This window comes from Nelumbo nucifera, chromosome 3 (assembly GCF_055504915.1).
Source record: "Nelumbo nucifera cultivar China Antique chromosome 3, China Antique-T2T, whole genome shotgun sequence".
NCBI lineage: Eukaryota > Viridiplantae > Streptophyta > Magnoliopsida > Proteales > Nelumbonaceae > Nelumbo > Nelumbo nucifera.
In genome coordinates this window covers 5,985,312-5,999,959 of record NC_142651.1, presented here as the reverse complement: position 1 = coordinate 5,999,959, position 14,648 = coordinate 5,985,312, and the positions used below count along the sequence as shown (strand labels likewise).

Genomic DNA, 14,648 nt, shown 5'->3' with positions numbered 1-14,648 from the left:
CCACTTGGTGAAGTAATCAACTGCGACGATGAGGTACTTTCTGTTTCTTGTGGCTTGAGGAAAGGGGCCAAGGAGATCCATTCCCCATTTGGCAAAGGACCATGGGCTGCTAAGGGCCGAAAGGGTTGTAGCTGGCCAATAGGAGTGTCTTTGGCACCGGTCGCACTTATGTACTTGCTCGGCTGCATCCTTCTGAATGGTCAGCCAAAAATACCCTTGCCTTAGTGCTTTTTGGGCCAAGGCTCTACCTCCGAGGTGGTTGCCGCAAATGCCTTCATGGATCTCTCGAAGCACATTCTCGCCCTCTTCCTGACAGAGGCATCGACGGTAGGGCAAGGTGAAAGATCTTCTATATAACTTCCCTTCAAGCAAAGTGTAGTGGGTTGTCTACCATCGGACTCGTCTTGTTTCATTTCTGTCAGCGGGTAGTTGTTCATGTTGCAGGTAGGCGAGGATGGGGTCCATCCAATAGGGGTCGGCTTGCACGGGTAACACTTGAACTTCTTCAATGCTGGGACGCACTAGCTTTTCAACACGGACAGTGTGACCGAGGGTTGGACCCGATGTGCTTGCCAATTTGGATAGGGCATCGGCCCTTATGATCTCGGTCCATGGGACTTGCATCAAGGCAAAGCGTTGAAAGTGGTGGATAAGGTCTTGCACCTTGGCTAAATACTTGGTCATGTTGGGTTCCCTGGCCTCGTACTCGTCGTTCACCTGGTTCACCACCAGTTGGGACTCACTAAAGAGTTCGATGTGTCGGGCATCGAGGTCTTTGGCCAGTTGCAACCCTGCGAGCTTCATTGTTGGAGGCCGAGAAGTCAAATCTTAACGCATACTCCACTTCATTATCGTCCGAGGTGAGGAGTATGAGGCCCGCTTGACTTCCCTTAGCATTGGAGGATCCCTCCACATACAATTTCCAAGTCGGTCGGGGTTCCTCATCCTCTATGGGAGTCGGGCCGATGGCTCTGCTGAAGGTGCACTCCACCAAGAAATCATCTAGGGCCTGTGCTTTGATTGCAGGCCTCAACTAGTACTGCAGGTCAAACTCAGACAGTTCGATGGCCCATGTAGTCAACCGTCCCGAGGTCTCGGGCTTGGAGAGAACGGACTTGAGGGGCTGGTTGGTCAAGACAGTGATGTTGTGGGCTTAGAAGTACAATCTGAGCTTTTTGGCCGAGACGGCCAGGGTGAAGGCTAATTTCTCAACCTCGGGGTAACGGGTCTCGGCGTCATAGAGGACCTTGCTGACATGATAGATAGGTCTCTACACTCCATCTTCCCTCATCAAAATAGAACTGATTGCCTTGTCCCCGACCGAGAGGTACAGGCGCAGCATGTCTCCTAGAAGCGGCCAAGTGAGCAGAGGGGGAAAGGCGATGTAAGACTTCAGCTTGTCAAAGGCACGCAGGCACTCTTCAGTCCACTAGAAGTCCTTTAGTTTCTTGATGGCTCGAAAGAAATGTAAGCATCAGTCGGCCAACTTCGACATGAAACAGCTGAGGGCGGCCACTTGGTCGATAAGTCTTTGAGTTTCTTTGATCGACCGAGGTGGTGCCATATCAAGGATAGCCTGAATCTTCTCTAGGTTGGCCTCAATACCCTATTGTGTAACAAAGCCCAAAAATTTGCCTGAAGTGACGCTAAAGGCACACTTGCTGGGATTAAGCTTCATGTTGTACTTCCGCAAGGTGGAAAAGGTCTCAGCTAGGTCCAAGGTGTGTTGGTCGGCCTTCAGGCTCTTCACAACCATATCATCCACGTAGGCTTCAACGTTTCTCCCCATTTTGCGCTTGAAAACCATGTTCACAAGCCATTGGTAGGTGGCTTTGGCGTTTTTGAGGCCGAAGGGCATTGACCTTATAGCGGTAAGTGCCATGCTCGTGATGAATGAAGTCTTCTCCTTGCCCTCGGGGTGCATCTTGATCTGGTTATACCCGAAAAAGGCATCCATGAAGCTGAGTAGATCGTACCCTGCGGTGGCGTTAACGAGGTGATCGATTCACGGCAAAGGAAAACTATCTTTGGGACAGACTCGGTTGAGGTCTGTGAAGTCAATACAAATCCACCATTTCCCGTTAGTCTTCTTCACCATAAACACATTAAACAACCAGTTAGGGTAGTGTACCTCTTGGATGAAGCCGATGTCAAGTAGCTTGTCAACTTCCTCGCTGATGGCTTTCCAACATTCTGGTGCAAAATTCCTCTTTTTCTGCTGAATTGGCCTAGAGCTCGGGCCCACGCTCAATCTGTGAGTAATGGCCGAAGGGTCAATTCTAGGCATGTCAGTAGTAGACCAAGCAAAGACTTTGGCATTATCTTTGAGGAAACTTACCAATTCAAAAAGGCTATCTAGAGGAAAGTTGGACCCAACGCGTATCGTCTTCTCGGGCTCGTCCTCGTCTAGGGGTACCGAGACGAGGTCCTCGGCCAATTGGCCTCGGCTCGCTGGTTCGTCCCTAAGGTTGAGGCCCTCTAACGGTAAAGTTTCCTTGTTCTTGCCCTTCAGTGCTGCCACATAACAATGTCGGGTCATCTGTTGGTCCCCACGAACAACTCCGATGCCGCGTTTAGTGGAGAACTTGAGGGTGAGGTGGTTTGAGGAGATGAATGCCTTAAGTGCGTTAAGGGTCGGCCGACCAACGATGGCGTTGTAAGGGGAGCCGATCTTCACAACCAGAAACTCAGTCATCCTCGTCACCTGCCGTGTTGTTCCTACCGTGATTGGTAGGGTGATTCTTCCCTCCGGTCTAACAACGTTCCCAGAGAAGCCGACAAGTGGCACATTGGCCGGTTGTAGGTGCTCTAGCACCAGCTTCATCTTCTCGAAAGCATCGTAGAAGAGGATGTGTTGATGAGCCGATGTCGACCAGTATCCTCTTCACCATAAAGTTGGTGATGACCATCGACACCACCAACACATCGTCATGGGGTACTGAGATCCCCTTCAGATCCTCGTCCATAAAGGTGAGGTCTCCATTCTACTTCAGCTTCTTGGGAGTCGGCCCCTGGATGTTCAATTGCTTGGCGTAGGCCTTGCGGGCCGAGGCACCACCCTAGGTCATGCCCCTGGCAATGACGTCGATGACTCCGACTAATTGTTGCGGCTATTGTTACTGTTACAAGGACGAGGTGCCAACATCGCCTCTCACAGACTCTTTCAAGTGACCACGGTGGATGAGGGACTTGATCTCATTCTTCAAGTTGTAAGTCCTCGGTGTCGTGGCTAGTGCCATGGTGGTACTTGCAATACTTTTTTGGGTTACCCCTCTTGAGGTTCCTCTTCATCTTTTCAGGCCACGTCATGTACTCCTTCCCTACATGCATGAGGATTTGTGTTCGGGTGGAGTTGAGTGGCGTATATTTGATGCAAGTTGGGGCCGGTGACTTCTTGTTGCCATCTTTGTTGTTGTTGTTATTGCCGTGGCCGTCTCCATTCTTCCTCTTCTTCTCTGGGCCCCCATCATTGTGGTCGGCCTCGCCTTCTTGGCGCTCGCTGATCGAGGCCACAAAATTCCGCCTTGGTTTGTCTTGGCAACAGAGCACTTGAGGGCCGAGCCAGGCATGAGGCCATTGATTGCTGTGTATGACTGCAGACTCTTGCCACGTTTCTATTGGATGGACATGAGTGAGACAACGCTTTTCTGGCACCGTCGATTGCTGATGAAATGGGCAAGGAAAAGATTGGCGAACTGCTCCCACGAGCTAATGGAGCGAGGTGGTAGCCCGAAGAACCATCGGCGGGCCACCCCCTTGAAGGTCACCTGGAAAGCCCGGCACGTCAAGGCATTGGAATTCTGCAAAGGAGCATGAGTGCTCTAAAGCTTTCCAGGTGGTCGTCTAGATCAGTGGTTACATCATACATCTCTAGTGTGGGAGCTTTGAAGTGAGGTGGGAGAGGTTCCAAGGTGATGTCGTCAATGGAGGCGTCCATTTTGTTGGACGAAGGATTCTGGCTTGCGAAGGCATCACCTCACCAGGCGGATTTCATCTTTCATGGCGTTGAGCTACACCTGTAGGTCGACAATCTTCTGGTCGATGGGAGACTGGGCCTCGTTCTAGTTCTCTCGGACACAGAATGGGTCGGCCCTGTTCCCCGAGTACTCTGATGCGGGCGTGTCCTGATTCCTTTTGGCCCATCGATCATTGAAAAGTTCTCGGAGGTCTGATACTTGAGAGGGAGAGGTGCAGCGTCAGCCTCCAGCCCTCGGGGAAGGACTATAGTTGTCAGAGCATTCGCCTTCATCCTAGGGGTTTTCCATTCGACACTGTCGTTCTTGGTCTCGGCGGTGGAGGTCTTCAACGGCTGACTAGCGCGTCGGCTGCTGTTGTTGGACCCTGAGGGGTCAGCCCTGTTTGGTCCAACTGGGCGCTGAACCAATGGAACATGGGAAGAGCGTTCGTTGTGGCGTCCCAGGCTCCCAACAGAACGACTACCCTGTGGGTGGCCTCCTATCGGGCGCCCCACCTCGTCCAGTCTCTATGTGATGTTATCGAACCAATCGAGAACCAACTTGTTGAAGATTAATCAGTTTTATGTTGTTTTCTGAGTAGATGTTTTATGTTAGTTGTTAGATAGGAGGTGGGGACCACAGTAGTTATGCGAATCCAAATTTTATTATGTTTTTGAGTCTTATATATGTTGTTTTCATGTTATGCCGCCCTATAAGAGCATAGTTATCTTTGTACTGCTCTATTATTTTTAGTATAAATAATAAGTGAAGGGAGCAGCTAGATTATTGCTCTCTTTTCTTTTCAAAGATCTCTCCTTTTCTTCTTCTCCTCTTTTCTTTCTCTCTTCAAGAAACCCTTTTCTTTTCATATTTTTTATTTCAGCAGATTTCTACTTGGTATCAGAGCACCGGCTAGGGTTCTTGGAGCATTCTCATGCAGCCCTAGATCGGCCAACTGCATGAAGTAACAAAGGGGTGACCGATCTACTATATATTGCCCAGTTCTTGGATTTTTTGGTGGGATCTAGTCATCAAGAAGGTGATCTACTGTTCGGAATCAAAATCAGGAAGAACTGGAGTACGGGGAAGAGTCCCAGAAAAGTTGGATTCTTTGTTTTTTATCTGATCTTGGGCACCCAGGTATTGTTAGTTTTCTTTTGTTATTCTGAAGAGGGCGGTTAAGTTTCTGGAATTTTCTGAGCCTCCCGGAGTGATCGATTCACTCTTCTCTCTGTTGGAAGGTGTGGAGAGGAGAGAGATTTCTCTCCATATAGGGTCTTCTTCTTCCGGAATGGTTGGTTTCTGTGTGTGTGATATTAAATTGCTTTTGGAAAATATCCAATCTATTTTTTCTTACTATTGAACTGTTTGAAGTAAGATAGCGAGTTGGAGTACCGAGGTGAAATCCACTAGTACCGTGGGACTGGGTGTTGGAGGTAGTAGTGATATTTTTGGGTCTGGAATCATTACTACAGTAAAACTCGATGGTACAAATTATTTAGAGTGGGCACAATCAGCCAAGATGGCTATTGGTGCCCGTGGAAAATTAGGATACATCACTGGGGAGGAGAAGAAACTTGATACAGATTCTTCCCGATGGGTGCAGGAAAATTACATGGTAATGTCCTGGCTGTGTAATTCTATGTTACCTCATTGCAAAAAAATTCCTATGGGGCTAATAAGCAAAATGAGACCAGAGCCTACTAGTTAAGGAATCAGGTGATAAGTATGAAACAGGGAGAAAACCCCTTGCTGTGTATTTCTCCATGCTAAAAACCCTTTGACAGGAAATAAATCACTTAGAAATTGTGGTATGGGAAAGTGTAAATGATGCAACAACCTATCAAAGACTGGTAGAGAGAAATAGGGTTTTTTAGTTCTTGGCAGGGTTGAACCCTGAATTTGACATTGCTAGGCAGCATATTCTTTCTAGGGAGGGTGTGACACTCTCTCAAGCCTATGCCTTTGTCTCTAGGGAGGAGAGTAGGAGAAATGTCATGCTGAGACAGCCTGGGGTTGACTAACCGGCTATGGTTAGTACAACCAAACCTAAGCCGAATGGAGACAGGGGGAGTCGTGAGACTAGAAGGGAAGATAAGGACTTGGTGTGTGATTATTGTAAGCCTAAGCATACCAGAGACGCTTATTGGAAGCTTCATCTAAGTCTTATGCCTGCCCGGGTAAGGAACAAGAAGGGAAATGCAAATGTGGCCACTATAGGATACTCTTTGGCCCCTCTTTCCCAAACTGATTGGGAATCCATTGCAGTAGCAACAGTGATAACAGAATTGGAGAGGTTTGGACAGCTTATGAGTAAGAAAGATTCACCTAGCTCTGGCCTTTCAGATGGACAACAAAATGTAGGAGCCAACTACACCACTTCTTTTGCACATATAGGTAGTTCATATGCAACTGCAAATCTAGCATCCACTTCAGGTAAGGAGGGATCTCCCTGGATTATAGACTCAAGAGCATCTGAGCACATGACTAATGCCCCTACCTTTTCAGTTCCTATCAGCTGTAAGTCTCTATAGCAGATGATTCACATATTCCCATTGCTGGGAAGGGGATAGTTAGAGTGACCAATGATATAACTTTATCTTCTGTCTTACATGTCCCTAAACTTCATATCAACCTAATTTTTGTTAGTTCTTTGACAAAAAATTTGAATTATTCAGTGACCTTTCTTCCTGGTAATTGTGTTTTGCAGGATCTGGAGTCAAAGAAGATGATTGGGTGTGGTCGTGAGGTGAATGGAGTCTACCTTCTGGATGAGATTCCGAGACATCAGAGCCATCATGTTAGCGGCAACAATAGTAGTGGGTCAGAGTCAGTGAACCAGATTATGCTTTGGCACAATCGCTTGGGACATCTTTCTTTTAGTTCTTTGAAATTTCTTTTCCCAAAGTTGTTTGAGTCTGTTCAATTATCTACCTTGGAGTGTGAGAGTTGTCAATTAGGAAAGCATTGTAGACATTCTTTTAAACCAAGCAATAAAATAAGTACTTTTGCTTTTAATATTGTTCACACTGATGTATGGGGGCCATATCATATCCCTTCCATGGGAGATGAGGTTCCTAACTTGGTACGACAGTTCCACCAGATGGTTCTCACACAATTTGGAGCGAGAACTAAGGCCTTTAGATCAGATAATGCCAAAGAGTACTTTGAGGACCTGACCACGTATTTCTTAGAACATGGTGTGATTCATCAGAGCAGTTGTGCATATACACCGCAACAGAATGGAATAGCTAAGAGGAAAAACAGACACATTGTGGAGGTGGCCAGAAGTCTTATGCTGTGTGCTTCAGTTCCTGTGCATTTTTGGGGAGATGCAGTTCTTACAGCCATACATTTGATTAACCGTGTTCCTTCACGGACTTTGGGGTTTAAGGTGCCATTTAATCTTCTTTTTCCAGATGGGGAGATATTTCACATACCTTTGAGGGTTTTTGGTTGTGTTTCCTTTTGTTCACATTCTTGGCCCCCATCGCAAGAAATTGGATCATAAGGCCAACAAATGTGTTTTCCTTGGATATGCTCAGAACCAAAAGGGATATTACTGTTATGACCCAGTGTCTTGGAGTAGATTTGTCACTGTGGATGTTACCTTTTTTGAATCTACCTTCTTCTTGAGTGGTTCTCCTCAGGGGGAGAGTTTTGGGGAGGAGAACTTACAATATGTTCATCTTCCTGTTTCTTTTGTGCCTCCATCAATTTCATAATCAGTTCCATCAGCACCTCCATCAGTTTCTTTGCCAGCACCTCCGTCAGTTTCATTACCTGAGCCACTACGGGCAGCCTCACAGAAATACCAGCGCCGGCAGACGATGGTTGACTCCACACATCCTCAACCCACACCACTCTATCAGTCCTTCTGAAACTCCAAATTCAACAGATATAGTTCTAGGTATTCCTCTTGAGCCTGAGCCTGTTATGCTTTCTAATGATTATGTTCCTGTACCTAACACCATTGTTGTAGCTGATCCCACTGACCTTGATCTTCCCATTACACTTCGCAAAGGGAAGAGAAAGTGTATAGTCCATTGCATTGCACACCATCTTTCCTACAGTGCCTTATCACCCTCCTACCAAGCTTTCCTTTCTTCCCTGGATTTTGTGTCTATACCCTGAAATGTTATTGAGGCTCTCTCGAAACCTGAGGGGAAAACAGCCATGCAAGAAGAGATGGAAGCCTTGGTTAAAAACCAAACTTGGGAAATAGTTGATCTCCCCCCAGACAAGGAGACAATCGGATGTAGATGGGTATTCATAGTGAAGTATAGGGCCGATGGCAAAATAGAGAGGTACAAGGCAAGGTTGGTAGCAAAAGGGTATACTCAGACCTATGGTGTTGATTATCTGGAAACCTTTGCACCGGTAGCTAAGATGAGTTCAATTCGTATTCTTTTATCTCTAGCAGCCACCTATTCATGGCCCTTGTTTCAGCTTGATGTTAAAAATGCTTTCCTCAATGGTGATTTACAGGAGGAGGTATATATGGACATTCCAGTAGGCTTTTATGAAAATGTTGGTAAAGGAAAGGTGTGCAAACTCAGAAAATCTCTATATGGCCTGAAACAGTCACCTAGGGCTTGGTTTGACAGGTTCAGAGGGGCACTTATCCGTTTTGGATACACTCAAACTCAATCTGATCACACCCTCTTTGTAAAGAGGAGAGATTCTTTGGTGTCAATTTTAATTGTGTATGTGGATGATATAGTGGTAACAGGAAATGATCTGGAGGAGATTGATGATCTCAAAAAATCATTGCAACAAGAATTTGAGATCAAAGATCTTGGTGAGCTCAAATACTTCTTGGGGATTGAAGTTGCAAGATCCAAGCATGGGATCTTCATCTCACAGATAAAGTATGTACTTGACCTACTACGGGAGACTGGGAAGCTAGAGACCAAACCAACAGACACTCCTATTGATCCAAATCATAGAATTAATGCTATGGATGGTGAGTTGGTAAAAAATGTGGGGAGATATCAAAGAATGGTGGGCCGACTACTATATTTGTCTATGACACAACTAGATATTTCTTATGCTGTTAGTGTTGTGAGTCAGTACATGCATGCACCTCGGGTTCAGCACTGGGAAGTTATTGAGAGAATACTTGCATATCTGAAAAAGCACCCTGGCAGAGACATTCTTTTCTCAAATTATGAAAATCTGAAGCTAGAATCCTATACAGATGCAGACTGGGCAGGATGCTTAGATGACAGGAAGTCTACATCAGGAGTGTGTACCTTTGTAGGTGGAAACTTGATCTCCTGGAAGAGTAAGAAGCAAGCGGTTGTGGCAAGGTCAAGTATAGAGGATGAGTATAGATCCATGGCTCATGGTGTCTCAGAACTTCTTTGGGTTAGATCTCTTTTGAGTGAGATTGGGGTGAAAGCAGAGGAACCTATGATGTTGTAATTGACAATCAAGCTGCAATCAATATTGTCCACAATCCAATTCAGCATGACAGGACAAAACACATTGAAGTTGATAGACACTTCATAAGAGAAAGGGTAACAGCCAGAGAAGTTTGTTTGCCTTATGTCTCTTCAGAGTTGCAGTTGGCTGATATTCTCACTAAAGGGATGGCAAAGAACAAGCTAGAACATGGTCTACGCAAGTTGGGAATGTGTGACATTTACTCCCAACTTGAGGGGGAGTGTTGAAGATTAATCAATTTTATGTTGTTTTTCTGAGTAGATGTTTTATGTTAGTTGTTAGATAGGAGGTGGGGACCACAATAGTTATGTGAGTCCAAATTTTACTATGTTTTTTAGTCTTATACATGTTGTTTTCATGTTATGCCGCCCTATAAGGGCATAGTTGTCTTTGTACTGCTCTATTATTTTTAGTATAAATAATAAGGGGCCGGCTAGATTATTAATCTCTTTTCTTTTCAAAGATCTCTCTTTCTCTTCTTCTCCTTCTCTTTTCTTTCTCTTTGCAAGAAACCCTTTTCTGTTCATATTTTTTATTTCAACAGATTTCTACTCATCCGAAATTGGTCCATTGTGACCAAGTTCTAAGCGTTTTTAGCATTTTCCGGGCTATCAACCATTTTGTTGGAAGCTCAGTGGTTGATTTGTAAAGTAAGTATTTAATTGAGGGAAGTCTTAGTAGTCGTTCCTACAAATGGCGCCAATTGTTGTGGCCTAGAATGGGCCGAGGGCAACAATATCAATTCACCTCCAAGACGAGGCTGGCTGATGTGTTCGAGGGCAATTATAGCCAAGGGCCTATAAGTCCGACCTGTGGAGGAAGAAGCATGTCAGAGGCCCCGGGTGTTATCACAGGGCAGAGACTCCGACGGTCAAGTTAGGGTGTAGCGAGAGGGGCGGACGAGTCCTGAGTAGAGATAGCTCAGACAAGGTCACCAGGGTGCTAGAGAGCTTAGAGCAGTAAATGCCAAGATACCTTACCTAGGGGGTGACACCACTTATTTATACTTGAGCCTGCCTGGGGTTAGTTGTGAGCAGACAGCCAGGATGCAATCCGGCCTGTGTCGCGTGCCACCATCAAGGGCTGCCACGTGTAACTGCACCATTGGGCCTGCCATGTGCGCCTACATCAAGGTTGAAGATGACGACGACGACGATTGAAGATTACTTCAGATTGGGAAGCCCAATACCCCCCGACCTTTCAGGAGATCCGCTCCCGTTGTACTTCCGATCACTGGCCTATCACCCTAAGTACAGATTTGGTGGTTAGAGGGAAAACCCCTTTTAGGTTGGAAAAATTTTGGACAGAACACAAAGACGTCTACGAAAAGGTTGCCTCGTGATGGGAGGAATGTAAGACAGAAGGTTGGCCAGGTTACAAATTCTTGGAAAATTTAAAATTTGTAAAAAGGAAATTAAAAGGATGGGCCAAAGAGGAATTTAAAGCCTTCAAGGAAGAGAAATCAACACTCCTATCTGAGTTGGATGATTTAGACCAAAAGGAGCAGATTGGTCATCTAGATGAGAATGAAAGGAGAAGATTTGGGCTAAGAAAAGAATGGGAAAAGATGGTAATGAGAGAAGAAGTTTATTGGAGACAAAGATCTAGGCTTAGATGGTTAAAGGAGGGGGACAATAACTCCAGGTTCTTTCACATATATGCATCTGGTATGCGAAAAAAAATCTTATAACAAAATTAGAAGTCGAGCAACAAGAAGTGGAGGACCCTAAGGAAATTTCTGAAGCTTTCTTAAACTTCTTCAAAGACCTTTACTCAAAGAAAGAAAACAGAAAACTCTCTTTAAGCCTTTGGGAAGGGCTCACACTGTCGAAGGAGAACAGATCGTGGTTAGAAAGAGAGTTTCAAGAACAAGAAGTGATGGATGCAGTTCTTAGCATGGGCGGAGATAGAGCCCCTGGCCCTGATGGTTTCCCAATTTGCTTTTATCAAATTTGTTGGAGCATTATCAGATCAAATTTTATACGGGTGTTTAATGATTTCTATCATTCAGCCATTATCAACAAAAGAAACAACTATAATTTCATATGCTTGATTCCCAAGAGAAAGGGTTCTTTAGAAGCAAAAGATTTTAGACCTATCATCTTGATTGGGAGTGTGTACAAAATTTTAGCAAAGGTTTTGGCTGAAAGATTAAAGAAGTTTTAGGTGAAATCATCTCCCCAAATCAATTTGCAATTGTCAAAGGGCGACAAATTGTTGACAACATATTAATAGCAAACGAAAGCGTAGAAGAGAGGAAGTTGAATGGCAAACCAGGTGTGATTGTGAAACTCGATTTGGAAAAAGCATATGACAAAGTAGACTGGGAGTGTCTCATGGAAACCATGAGACTAATGGGGTTTGGAAAAAAGTGGATTCAGTGGGTTGAGTGATGTATAAGCTCCACCTGGTTCTCAGTACTACTTAATGGGTAACCAAAAGGATATTTTAACGCCAACAGAGGTCTAAGACAAGGCTGCCCCCTCTCCCCATAGCATTTTACTCTAGTCACAGAAATTTTTAGCCAACTGGTGAATAAGGCTATTTCTCTAAGACTATTGAGAGGTTTTGAAGTCGGACGGGAAGCCACTCAGATTTCTCACCTCCAATTGCCGACGACACTATCCTTTTCCTAAAGGCTGACGAAGAAATCGTGTCAAATCTGAAAAGGGTACCTGCTTTGAATGGATTTCTGGACTGCAAGTCAGCTTCTCTAAGAGCAGTACCGTTGGCCTAAATCTAGCTGGTGCACACTCCTTGAATGCTTCCACAGAGATCTTCGGATGCAAAGCAGAGAATCTCCCCTTCTCCTATATGGGGGTGCCTCTTGGAGGGAATCTGAGAAATCAAAGTTTTTGGGAACCAGTACTAGAAAAATGTGAGAAGAAGTTAGCCACATGGAAAAGGAACTACCTGTCCAAAGGGGGGAGACTCACTCTCATTAGAGCATCTTTGGCAAACCTTCCCACCTACTACCTTTCTATTTTTCGCTTGCCTAACAAGATTGCCATTCAGTTAGAAAAGCTTTAGAGAAACTTTATTTTGGAAGGACGTGGGGAAAGGAGCTCTCACCTTGTGAAATGGTCTCAGGTTAGCAAACCAAAGGCGGGTGGTGGGTTGGGAGTAGGCCACTTGAAAGAAAGAAACACAACTCTTCTCAGTGAATGGTTGTGGCGGTTCCCTCTAGAACCAAGTGCGCTAGGGACTGCTATAATCACTAGCAAATACAGGAAGCACGCCAACGGTTAGGATAGCAAGCTTCACTTGAATCGGGTCAAAAACACCCACCCTTGGAAAGGTATAATCTCAACTTACAATTTTTTCATCTCCTTTATCAGATATAAAGTAGGAAAGGGCAATAGAATTAAGTTTTGGATTGACCTTTGCTGGGGTAACTCTACCTTAGGCAACTCCTTCCCTTGCCTATTCAGCCTTACCTTAAACCAAGAGGCTTCCATATCCCAGGTTTTACCCCCCAACCTATTTCAATTGGAATCTAACTCTTAGGAGACCACTAAGTGACATGGAACTTAGTGAAATTACTAGCTTCTTGCACACCCTGAGAGAGGTATACCTCTTCCAAAATTCCCCCAACCTTTGTGTGTGGACCCTTCACCCATCTGGTAAGTTTTCAACCAAATCTTGCTTCAAGGCTTTAGTTAGGGAAGAACAAACTACTGATCAGTACCCCTACAAGAGAATTTGGTGTGCTCATATCCCTTCCAGGGTCTTTTTTTTTTTTGTGTGTGTGTGTGTGTGTGTGGGAGGCCAGCTTAAAGAAAATTAACACTTATGATCTCCTTAAAAAAAAAGAACCATGGAAGGTCTTATCTATCTCCTCATGTCTGTTGTTTATGCTTTAAAGCTGGGGAATCTACAGACCACATCCTGCTTCATTGTGAGGAAACTAGAAAATTTTGGAACTTTTTTTAACAATATTTGAATACAGTTGGGTTTTCCCAGAAAATGTGGTTGAATGCTTAGGGCAATGGTCAGGAAGAGGATTAAGCAAAAGAGGGAAAACTTTATGCCAATCTGCTGCACATGCTAATTTCTGGAGCATTTAGGAAGAGAGAAACAACCGGGTGTTTACCAACAGAACAGAAAACTATGAGGAGCAGATTTCTCTAATATGTTACAGATGCTTCTTGTAGACTTCCAGCTCAATTTATTTCAAAGGTGTCACATTAGATGACCTCCAAATAAACACCGTAAATTTTCTTCACTCTAATCACATACACCTCAACACATCCCACAGTTTCAGATCTGACAAGGAAGGGGAGACGACCTTGTACTTTGATGGGAGTGCTTTTGGAAACCCAGGTGCAGCGGATGTTGGAGGTGTAATTCGAAGAAGAGATGGTTATCAGTTGGGCTTTTAATGGGCCGATCGGGACTACCATTTGTGCATCTTATAGCTTTATATGCCATTTATTTAATATGGCAATGCATCAACTGGAATTTGTATTCTCGAGACAAGGTATGAAAGACTTACAGCTTAGTAATTCTTGGCGGTGTGCCGGAGCTGCATATAACCCATTACCATGGAGCTGGATTACAAGGATCACCTTCCACATGATTCCAATCACTTCCATGGGACAAGGATCATAGGATATCCAAAGTTATTGCTTCCTATTGAGAACACTATTACTCATTAGATCATATATAACTGACAGGAAATGATGAAGAGATAATCTGAGTAAATACAATAAGGCAGAAATGAAATCATTAAATAGATTTACCATCTTCGCTTTCTGTCTTTGGGACAATCTGAACATATTTACTGATTTCAATTGCATTTAGGAGTCGTCCACAAGTAGAATCTAAAGTTTTGACAAGTGAGAATGACAGTACAAAATCCAGGGATATGTTCATATAGCTGGGTTCTTAAAGAGTATAGCTCCCATTGGAATTCTCAATAATGTTTACTATGATACTGTTATAACCTGGCACTCGAAGTCGCTGCATAATAAATTTCTGAGTGTCATTCGCTGCATAATAAATTTCTGAGCATTAGCAGGAAAACCTTCAAGATATAACCTGTAGCTGAGTTTCCCTTTGGTGCCAACAACAGCAGTCTGCATTACTTTAACAGGTGGGAATTAATGCATTCTTATGTCTATGTTCTTGGAGGTATTGATTCTTTCTGTGCCAGGAGTAACCCCCACAAGATAGTTCTGTCTTCTATCTAGGCCTAAATCCCATATCCAGTCATAGGGATCATCTGGGTACCTGTTAGTAAAG

General features: G+C 44.5%; 1 protein-coding gene across 1 annotated transcript; it reads right to left on the bottom strand.

Moving 5' to 3' along the window:
- Nucleotides 1–1,606: 1,606 nt before the first annotated feature.
- LOC104593283 (uncharacterized) lies at nt 1,607–2,824 on the bottom strand. The gene is made up of 2 exons (XM_010253041.1): nt 2,132–2,824; nt 1,607–1,930 (listed from the first exon to the last, which is right to left on the bottom strand). The coding sequence occupies exons 1-2, from the start codon at nt 2,822–2,824 to the stop codon at nt 1,607–1,609; spliced, it is 1,017 nt and encodes a 338-aa protein (XP_010251343.1).
- Between the last annotated feature and the right edge of the window lie 11,824 nt (nt 2,825–14,648).